Genomic DNA, 11470 nt, shown 5'->3' on the forward strand with positions numbered 1-11470 from the left:
AGGAGTATCCCTGGCCTGGTGGTTCTCTCCTCCACTCTCAGATTGGTCTGGGCGGTGGCTGCTCCGAGGCGGCTTCCCCAGCCCCGCTGCTGCCACCAGTACTGAGATTTCCTCCCCTCCCCGCCTTGCCCTATTTGCCTGTGGTGTGTCTCTCCAGTGTGGACAAAGCGCAGAGAGCAAGGCAGCTTGTTCTAAGAGGAGGGTCTGCATGTGGAAATTGGACTGAAAACTATTTTGTTCAAATAGAAGCAGCCTTGAAGCACTAAACTGAAGGAAGGCAGGATGAGTCGGTTAAATCAGGGATGGCCCTCCAGATGCTGTTGGACTCCAACTCCCATCACCCCTGGTCAGCATGGCCAATGGTCAGGGATGATGGGAATTGTAGTGCAACAGCATCTGGAGGGCCACAGGTGCTCTATCCCTGGCTGTTAAACAGAAAAATAATAAGCACCATGATTGATGGGTCGTGGCTGGTGCTGTGGGTTAAACCACAGAGCCTAGGGCTTGCCGATCAGAAGGTCGGCGGTTTGAATCCCCGCGATGGGGTGAGCTCCCGTTGCTTGGTCCCTGCTCCTGCCAACCTAGCAGTTCGAAAGCACCTCAAAGTGCAAATAGATAAATAGGTACCACTCTGGCGGGAAGGTAAACGGCGTTTATGTGCGCTGCTCTGGTTTGCCAGAAGCGGCTTAGTCATGCTGGCCACATGACCTGGAAGCTGTACTCCGACTCCTTCGGCCAATAAAGCAAGATGAACCCCAGAGTTGGCCACGACTGGACCTAATGGTCAGGGGTCCCTTTACTTTTACCTATCATCATGATTATGGTTGGTCGGTGTTTACTAATTTCCTTTAGCTGCTCAAAAGGAAGTCTCCTGGGTTGGAAAAGGGAATGAGTTTGACATCTTCCTTCTCATTTAGGAGGAGCCGCCGTCAGGACATCAAACATGGTGACCCTCTGCGGCAGTGCCGGGGTTTTAATGCCAAAGGTAGGTTTTCACAGCACCATCCCAGCCTTATTCTCCAAGAGTTTGTCTAATCCTTTTTTTAAAGCCATCCAAGCTGATGGAGATCCATAGTCCATAGTCCAACTGTGTGCTGTGTGAAGAAGTGCTTGCCAACAAATGTGCCATTTCCCTTAACGCAAATGTTGACAAAATTTGGCAAGTCTCGGGAGGGCTGTGTGGAATGGGAAGTCCGGCTCCTCTGGGGATCAAAAGGCAGAGGCAAGCTCAGTTCCTAATTGCCACAGGAGGAAAGGGTTATCTCAGCTGCTCAGACCAGGACATGCCTGCTCAGCACTCTCAAAAGAAAAACAAATTCACTGCTTCTGCAAGGAAGGTAATGTAATAAAGGTTGAGAGAAAACTCTGTGTGGTTTGGCTGCTGCAGCAACTCCTGGCTTTATAAAAGCCAGCTCTGTTGGTGAATGAAGAGGCCATAGCACATAGGATGAATACAGAAGGTGTCAGAATCAATCCCTGGCATCTACAGCTTTTTTTTAAAAAGAAGGGTTGGTTTAGCAAGTGATGGGCAAGACTCTTGGCTGAAACCCTGGAGAGCTGTGGCCAGTCAGAGTACTATACTGAGCTGGATGGATAAATATTCTGACCTGGTAAAAGGCAGCTTCCTTTTCCCCTAAAAGTAATGTAATTCCAAATTAGAAGGGGAGGATTGCATATGCTGTGTTAAACATAATGAGGATTTAGAAGATAAATTTGAAGGTATTTCTTCTCTACATTGAGTGTCAGAGGACGATCTAGATTAGAGATTTGTGGGAGTGGGTAATGAACTGAATTGACCATTTGAGGATTTACTAGTGCAGGGGAGATGGGTGCCAGGATCTTCAAAAGGGGAGCACAATGACCTTCTAGTGGATTAGGAATGGGGAGTGGGATAATGCTAAGAGCCAGCACTGGGGTTGTGCAGGGAAAGGTGGCATGGGCAAGCAATGTGATCTCCACCCATGGGAAGCATTTGTGTAAGTTGGCACAAAGCCCTCCTGATATCTCTGTCTGGCCTTCAGGAGTCTTCCCAGGCCACTTTTGATACCCCTTTTGTGCTTTTGCCTGGTGGGAATGTGTCCTTGGAGCGTGAGAACTCTTGCTTGCTCAGATAAAGTATAGAGAGAGGTCGGGTGGAGGTAGAAATCTCATCTTTTGGCTGGCTGGAATGTAGCCCGTTGGCAAAAGTAAGCATCTCCACCCCCTTTGGCCTCTGTCACTGACAACCACCAGCAGTTGGTTGGCAGCACTGCCAACCAACAAGACTCCAGAAGGTTGGCCATGGGGGAATGAAAAAGAGACATAAACATTACTACCCCTATGCATGATACTCCTGTAATGGAAGAGTAATTCTTGCACGATGGCAAGATGGGTTGCCCCACAAGAACTGCTGCGAGTTACCAGAAGAAATGCCACCTGTGATGGGTTGTGTATGCTGGTTCTGAAAGAGAGTCTTGCTCTCTAATAAAGTTACAAGGTGCTCCAAACCTGTGTTTCTGTTTCATCCTTTTGGTGACAAAGGTGAAAGATGGGAGATTCTTTTAGAGTCTTGTTTTTTAATTGTTTATTTTGAATAATTTCTTTGTTAAAAACCCTTGAGGCCATGGAAATCTTATAGAAGTGTAAGAAGAGCCCTGCTGCTTCAGAACAAAGGTCCGCCTAAGTCTGGCATCCCAGTCAGATGTTCCTGGCAAACAGAGCATGATGCCAACACAGCTCCGCTGCTTGCCCCACAGTAGTTGAAATTCAGCCTCTGAAAGTGGGTGTTCCATATAGACCTCATGGCTAATAGCTACATCCTATGTGACTTTGGCATAAATGACTTTAAAGGAGGATTAGACAATGGCCTTCACCTTGTTGTGAGACAGTGAATTTCATAAACTGATGTGCTGGTTGAAAAAAATGCTTATTTTTGTCTGTCCGGGGATCTGCTGCCCATTAATTCCATTGGGTGGCCTAATGTGATGACAGAGGGAGAAAAACCTCTCTATTTACAACATGCAGAATTTTATGAACTTCTGCTGTGGTTCCCTTAGTTGTCCTCCTGCACTGTAAGCCACGAAGGCATCAGACACTTTAGGCTTTCAGTGACGATGCTTTAACCCCTTGATCATGTGAGGTTATCTTTTTCTGCACCTCTTTCAGCGCTGTGCTCTGCTGAAGTGGGTTCAACTAGGACTGTATGCTGCTCTATCCTAGTGACCTCATTGCTACTTAGGTGTACTCTGCCTCCTTCCCTCCAGACAAATCCTCCTAAGGATTTTAGGGTGGCCTGGTGGGTCCACAGGGCTTTGCTGAAGCAGATTCAGACTGATCAGCAATAGTCTGGGGCTCAACACAAAATCTTCAGTACCTTTGAAAAAGGGAATTTCAGCAAGTGGTATTCATATGTAACACACACACAACCTTTATGTACCACCAACCTCTAAGCAGTTTGCAAAAAAATTTACAACAATTTCTTACAAATACGGCACCTATGGCAGTGCTAATTCTGCAGATCAAAGTGGTCAAGTGGGCATACATGGCATGATTCCACAAGTAAATACTTGTGATGCACAAATCCACACGCATGCCCTTTTTCACATGGTTGCGCCTATGTTCAATGTGACATGTGAACAACCCTGTATTCCCAAGACCTTAATAATGTGAAGAGAGCCTGCTGCATCACGCCAATGGGACAGCTAGCATCCTGTTTTCATAGTGGCCAGCCAGATCCCTAAGGGAAGCCCAAAGGACCTGAGCACAACAGCCCTCTGCCCAGCAAATACTTCCCCCTTACACATTTCCTTATGTTATTATTCCTTGTGTTAATATCTAGTTCCTTGTGTTCAGTCTACGTAGTTCCTAATTTCTTGTGTTCTTAGTTCCAAGATGTCTGGGAGGGTTTATAATTTTTTTGACAGGGGTTGGTGAGATTGCTTACACCTATGCAGCTCTTGGGCTTCCCTGCTTATGAAGAATAGCTGAGGGACATCATCGCAGAAAGAAAGACAGTCTACTTTAGAGGCAACAGAAAAGAATGGGGCTAAGACCATCAAGGCTTATCGTCAGGAAGGCTTACTAAAAGCCTACTCATCTTGCCAACTGAGTAGAAGCGCTTGCCAAGTCATTTCCTTTCTTATTGTTATCAGTGGCAGCTTCTGACCAAGATTCTTGCAATTTATTTACTTTTTCCAAAGGAATTTGTCTAAGGCTGGCCCAAGATGTTTTGGTTCCTGGGGCAAAGAACAAGATGGTGTCCCCTGCTCCTCACACACAAACAGATTGGGGCTGAAATTGAAACAAACTTAGCACTAGCAAAGGGACGCGGGTGGCGCTGTGGGTAAAACCTCAGTGCCTAGGACTTGCTGATCGTATAGTCGGTGGTTCGAATCCCTGCGGCGGGGTGAGCTCCCATCGTTCGGTCCCAGCTCCTGCCAACCTAGCAGTTCGAAAGCACTCTTAAGTGCAAGTAGATAAATAGGTACCGCTTTATAGCGGGAAGGTAAACGGCGTTCCCGTGTGCTTCGCTGGTGCTGGCTCGCCAGAGCAGCTTCGTCACGCTGGCCGCGTGACCCGGAAGTGTCTCCGGACAGTGCTGGCCCCCGGCCTCTTAAGTGAGATGGGCGCACAACCCTAGAGTCTGACACGACTGGCCCCTACGGGCAGGGGTACCTTTAGCACTAGCAATGGGACAGTGTCTTCCAGTTTAGAGGTTGCAGGAGAAGCTATAGGCCACACACAGCTCTGGTTGGCCACAGAGGGGAATGGCTGATGTTCTCAGGTGGAACATAGGCAGGCACTGCTGCAGAACACACACTTGTTGCCTGAGATGATTGCCTGCCTCCGAGTGAAAACATTGGTGGAAGAATGTGAGATGCAAAGGTTATCTTGACTGATGCCTGTCTTCATGTTAGTGTTTCCAGAAATACAACTGTCTTAGTCTGTTTCAGCAAAGACAACAAACCTTTTGTGGCACCTTAAAGAGACATTATGGTGCTGGATGAGACTCTTGAGAGTCCCATGGACTGTAAGAAGATCAAACCTATCCATTCTTAAGGAAATCAGCCCTGAGGGCTCACTGGAAGGACAGATCGTGAAGCTGAGGCTCCAAGACTTTGGCCACCTCATGAGAAGAGAAGACTCCCTGGAGAAGACCCTGATGTTGGGAAAGATGGAAGGCACAAGGAGAAGGGGACGACAGAGGACGAGATGGTTGGATAGTGTTTTCGAGGTTATCAGCATGAGTTTGACCAAACTGCGGGAGGAAGTGGAGTACAGAGGTGCCTGGCATGCTCTGGTCCATGGGGTCACGAAGAGTCGGACACGACTAAACAACTAAACAACAACAAAGAGAAATACTTTATTATGGCACAAGCTTTGATGGACTCCTTAGATACAGTGATCATTTTTGGTGTACTTTGCTTTTGGAGTGTGGAAACTGTCGTAATGGGCAAGGCCTTCTCAAGGAATAGGAATGGAGGAACTGTGGTCCTCCAAATGTTGTTGGACTCTAACCCCCATCAGTCACAGACAGCAGAGCCAATAATGGGAGCCAGGGATGATGGGAGTTGTAGTGCAGCAACATCCAGAGGACCATAGGTTCCCTATCCCTCTTGTAGTGTGGGATTTTGCACCTCTAGGCCAGCTCTGAGAGGATTTGGCTGTGATATCAGTCATGGTCAGGATGTGTTAGTTGCTAACTCAGTGGCTGACAGTTTCATCAACGGGAGAAATGGTGTGCAAAGCTTAATTTATTTTAAAGTTGTTTTGTACTTTCCCTGGAGAATGTTTCTTTATCACTGGCCTGCCCCTTTAGCACAGTCTTCTGGGCCAAATCTTATGCAAATTGTGGCAAAGCAATCTAACTTTTAAGCCAGGTCAGGACAGTCAAGATGTAATCATACACAGTTTTGCTGAAGTGGTGTTTCCAGCTTTGCTCGCTTTCCTGCCTTAGCTGGCGCTTGAGTGGGGCTGAGATTGTGAACATCCAGTTAGTGCTTTGTCAACTGTACAGCAGGATCATCTCAAGCTTGGTAGGTTTGAGGATCACAGGAATCTCAGCTATCAAAGCAGGGTGTGTGCACTAGTACTTCTTGTACTATTCTCAGCTTATCTGAAGGTTAAATTCTTCTATTAAATTCTTGGATATCAGGGATTTCTAAGTGTTGCTTGCTTGCTGCTTCTGGCTGCAAGAGTGTGTTTGTTTTTGTCATACGCCTATTCAGATGCAGAATGTTTTTTCTTGGTTATACTAAAAAGATGCTACATCAGTTCCACAATGAAGGCATTCCCTTATCTCAAATTGGCAGTGAACACTTCCTAAGAGCTAACTGTACATCCCTGTTCCTGGACTTTTCTACATTAATTTGGCAATTTTGGCAGTCTTCCTGCGTTGTGAGGTGTGGTATAATTGGTAATGGTTGTCATTCCTCTTGTCCTCCACTTCAGAAAGTAGGAAAGTTGGAGAGGGGAATGAAAAGCATTTTTGATGGCCCAGAAGATACAGGGTTCAAAATGGAGTCTAACTAAAAGGAAGCTGGGCAAATTTAGTCTCCATTGCATTTCTGATCTCCAATAGGAAAGCAGCAAATTTATGTTTTTTATTTAATTTTTGTAATTTTTGCAGCTGAGGATATGTCTCCATCCAAACCAACACATTTTTAAACAGATATGGTGGGTATTTTTTGTTCATGATTAGCCTCTGTTGAAGTTGTGACAGACTCTCCTAAATTTTTGTAATACTGCGTGAGCCTTACACTTTGGTCCAGAATCCAGCACTAGCTCTTTTCCTTGTGACTGACTTGGCTGCTCAGCTCCGTCACATTTATTGCAGATTCAGCAAAGTGTGATCTCCCAACGTATTTACTGCTTGCCAGGTGGCTGGCAGCTTTACTAATCCTCCACTGGAACTTATTACGATGTATTTAAATCAGGCATAGGCAAACTCAGCCTCCAGATGTTTTGGAACTATAACTCCCATCATCCGTGACCACTGGTCCTGTTAGCGAAGGATGATGGGAGTTGTAGTCCCCAAACATCTGGAGGGCCAAGTTTGCCCATGCCTGATCAAAGGCACCATTGGCTTGTGTTTTTTGTGGGTTCTTGAACAACTCATTCCTATCTGTTGGAAGCACTGGAGAATGAGGGCTGCTTGTAGGCGTTCAGTAAGGCATCACTGGTGTGATCCATAGCTCCTAATGACAGAAGTGCTTTTAATATAGTTCATAACATGCTGTTACGGCTTTAGATAACTGAACCCACACCACTCTCATCAAACAAGACTGGGATGAAATTATGTTGACTTTTGAAATGTCTAGCAGAAAAAAGCATTGGTCCTCCTGGGATTTATATTCCCAACCATTGAACAAGCTGATCTGGTTGGGCCTCTCATTAACTGAGCTCATTGCTTTGCTTTTGAAGACTTACCAGGACTTGGCCCTGTCTGCACATCTCCCTCACAGGTGCAGAAGTGCTCTGTTTTGTGCTAAGCTGTAATGCTTGTCATTTTACTGCCTTTCTAGGAGCACTGCCTATATTCTACTCAACGTAGGTGTAGCCTAAAACTGGGTGTGCTGCAGGTAGCTGTACTTACGTCATGGTGCCCAGTTCCAAGGCTGTGGGGAATTCCTACTGCTGTCTCTTACTACATGGAACAGAGATGAAGCTTTGGGCAACACAGATGTGGTGTAGGCATGGGGGATTGGGCGATGACTGCTGAATTCTTGAGTTAACTATTTCTGCAGCAACAATTCTGGAAAAGCAAACCTCTGTGCTAACCAAGACAAATTTGCAGAACATACAGAATTACAGTGGGGTTATAACACTCAACAAATCCTGGACTTATTTGCAAACTTTTTTTTTTTTTTTTACAGTAGAGCAACAATTGCATGAGCAGATTCAATATGGACTAGAAGGCGGAAGTGTATTCCTGGAGTGTGAACCACGATCTCCCCATGCCTCCATCAAGTGGCTCATGCAAGCTGATAATTCTGACAAGCGCAAGGTGGTAAGTCCCTCATCCTGAATAGCCTTTAGCTATGAGTGTGTGGACTGTGGAGATGTTAAACTTTTTCGGGGGGGGGGGGGAGTAGTCACACTGACATTTGTCTTAAAAAAAAAAGCAGTCTGATAGCATCTCTGACATAAGAGGAATGTTGGGAGCAGCTTTTACTTAGCTCGCAAAAACTGCAGCTACACTAACTGATGCAGCAATTTGCGGACAGAGTGCAATTTCTAAAGAGAAAATTTAAATCCCTTCAGTTACCTCACTCTCTTCTTCCCTTTGCAGCTGCCCCGTGATCGTGTGTTGCTGCGCACGCCCCAGGGTGTGCTTTTAGGCCCAGTGACACCGGCTGATGGTGGGCTCTACCAGTGCATAGGCACAGAGAACAGATTCCGCCACACACTGCGCCGTCTTCGTTTGCACGTACTTCCACATGCCTTGCTGGAGGGGGCCATCACCCAGGAGGCCCCTGCTCTTGGCATTTGCGAGAGCTACTGGCGACAGCTCAACAAAGGCCAGGATACACGGCGTAGTCGGAGCGGCCGCCAGTCCCACACTGGACCTAGTCTGTGGGACTCGGAACAGCAAAGCAGCTGGTACAGAGCCACCCAGCACTCTCTGAACTGGACCAGAAGTAGTCCCCAGCACTCCCAAAGCAGCAGCAGCATCAACAGCAGTAGCCGCCGCCGCCAGCACCACCACCGCTCCAAGCCATGGACAGGCCACCATTCCCCTCCTCGGAGTTGAGCTTCATGGGAGGGGAAAGAGCGGGGAGAGGATTTGAACCCACGTTCTCTGGCGTGAGAGAATGACATTCCAAGGGACTCTTTGTAAGAGATGGGTGAATGCAGAGACGGGGGAAACCTCTCTCCTCCTCAAACTGAGGGGACAGCACTGATGCTAATAGTGTGTGTTGTGTTGTGTGTCCAGGCTAATTCCAAGGTTTTGCAGGACCAAGGCTCACTGGCTTTTCCCACAGCTGTAGATACATGACCAGTGCAGATTCCAGGGGCTTTGGTTTTAGAGTCTATTTTTTACAATGCTCATTCACTCCCACCCACCTACCACCACCACATGACAAACTGTTTTTCCTACTGTGATAGGAAAATGGTGGGGCTTCCTTCAACATTAACCTCGTGGTTTATTATCCCTCTGTTACAGGAGCAGACTGCAGAGAATAAAAATGCCAGTTTATTTTCTAAACAAAATGCAGAGGGCCATGGTGAATTTCTGAAAGTAACAACATTCCTGCACAGTGATCCTAAAATTATATTTAAAATGTAGTTGTAATGCCCCATCCAGTTTGATCAAAGACCTACCAAGAATGGGAAGGGTCAACACCAGAGAAGGATAAAAAACATGTTATTAAGCTGACTTTTACCTTGGCTACAACACAGGTATAAAACTGACCCTTACCCTTGAATGGAAGTAATCAACAGACAGATCTATCCTAGGTTTCGTCTGGTCTCTGGCCAAATAAGCAAATACAGTTAATTTGCATGAGTGGGAAGACCAATTGCTCTGTATATTTCAATATCCAACTTAGGAAAATACTTTTATTAAGTGAACCAAAATGTTATAAAGGTTTCAAATTCTTTAGAATGCTTCTTCAGGTAAACAAAAGCAGGGAGGGGAGAATTGGCTAGTGCTGAAACCATGGAGACTACATTTAGTCAGAATCGTAAGATGGAATGTGGGAGGATGTAGCAGACATTCAAATGAAACACTGCTAGGTAATTTGCAGGTTTCATCCATCATGTGTGCCTTTTCTCCCTGCAGCCATAGATGCAACCTGAAACCTGCAACTATAGCATTTTATTTAATGTGCTTTATATACCGCTTAATCATCAAAACCTCATTGAATCATGGAACTGTTGCATTGGGAGCGTTCCCAAAGCCATCTAGTCCAACCCCCTCCAAGGAAGGAATCTCAACTAGATCATACGGTTCTTTGCCTTGGCAATGGTTCCCGCAAACACTGCTGGTCACCAGCAGAATGGGTGCATTTATGCCTTTTGCCATCCTTGGTGGATTGACTGGGCTCTCATTTCAGTCTGGGGAAACAAGTCATCAGGCTCAAGTCTCTCATTTTAATGTCTGCCACCTCCTTCTACATGCCACCATAAGACTGACAAATGCTGACGTCTACAGTCCCCCCTGCTTTGCTTGCCATCTAGCCTGATGAGAGTGTTCTGGATAACAATTTTGTGAGAGTTTGGTTGGGTTAAGTTGTTGCTCTAATGTGAAGTTTGGAGTTTTTCTTATAAGACAAGGCTACTTTTGCTTATTATTATTTTTTTGAGTCCTGTATAAAATGCTTGTTGAACTGAAATGCAGTAGCAGGCTTTGGACTGCAGGTTATTCAGATGATTGGAGTTCTCCAGCTTTTCTGTTTTGTCTACAGCAGGAAAGACACCCCTTTACATGTTCTGTGTGTGCATGTTCTCCCCACGGTAGGGGAACTGCCTTATGCCTCAGTTGTAGGAGGGTTCTGCCTACACCCCTGCAGACCTACCTTCAAGTGCTGGACCAAGGAGGAAGGGTAAGGGGGGAGACCTAGCAATGGTGCTACAAAGGCTCCAGAAGGACATGTATCCAGCTCAAGAACCAAAGGTTTCCCTGATGGATCAAGCCCCATCTAGTTCAACATTGTGTTTTGCAGAAGCTGCTGGAAACAATAGCCATCTTACCATTCCCCCCCCTCCAAAAAAATCTGGTGTTCCAGAACACTGTTTTGGCACATGTAATTTCCATTAAGCTTCTATTGTTGATGGGTAGCAATAGCTCTGTCCTCCACACATTTATGTAATCCTTTTTAAAAACCATCGAAGCTTGGTGCTATTATTATAACAACTAAAAGCACATTGTGTAGGCTAGTTACACGTAGCATAAAATAGTATACACCTCTGCGGAGGCCCCTTTTGAAGCTTTGCGCTGACTCCTTGGAATTTCACCATTTTGAACAAGTTGGTGTTATTTGCAGAACTTGGCTACTTACTATTCCCTGCCTATAGTTTGATTAAAAATATTACATAGCATCAATTCTAAGAGGGACACTTAAAACACTACTGGCTGCTCTTCTCCATTGTGAAAACTACTCAATCACATCTACCCTTTGCTTCTCCCTGCTTTATAGCCAGTTACTGGTCCATGGGAAAATTCTTCCTCTCATCTCTCACTGCAAAGCTTTCCTACGAAGCTATGGGGAGGGACAGTCAAAAGCATTCTGGAATCCCAAGCATCTAATGCTGATTGGTCTTAGCTCAGTGTTCGAGACACTGAATTCCAAAGATGTTAAGGAGGCAAGACTTCCTCCATGTTGATTCATCACCAGGAAGGCCAGTCCTATGTAGACTTAAGTATCTTAGTCTTAAATAATGCTTTCTACCAGCTTACCTGGGGAAATGGCTTTCTAATTTCCTGGATGTTTAAAAACCCTGTTATTCCACTGCCTGCCTTCAACTCCTCTCCAAAAAAAGGAAAAAA

General features: G+C 45.8%; 1 protein-coding gene across 6 annotated transcripts in view; it reads left to right on the forward strand.

The window, feature by feature from the left end:
• The window catches only part of LOC310834696 (semaphorin-3F-like), a 32746-nt gene extending 22430 nt beyond the window's left edge, over positions 1–10316 (forward strand). For all 6 annotated transcript variants that reach the window (XM_083718798.1, XM_083718800.1, XM_083718801.1 and 3 more), the window contains 3 exons: positions 918–985; positions 7854–7987; positions 8270–10316. In XM_083718798.1, coding sequence (XP_083574924.1) covers positions 918–985; positions 7854–7987; positions 8270–8731 — 664 coding nt within the window. In that variant the 3' untranslated portion in view covers positions 8732–10316. The remainder of the gene's footprint in view (positions 1–917; positions 986–7853; positions 7988–8269) is intronic.
• The last annotated feature ends 1154 nt before the right edge of the window (positions 10317–11470 follow it).

This window comes from Podarcis gaigeae (assembly GCF_964106915.1).
Source record: "Podarcis gaigeae genome assembly, chromosome: 17".
Lineage (NCBI taxonomy): Eukaryota > Metazoa > Chordata > Lepidosauria > Squamata > Lacertidae > Podarcis > Podarcis gaigeae.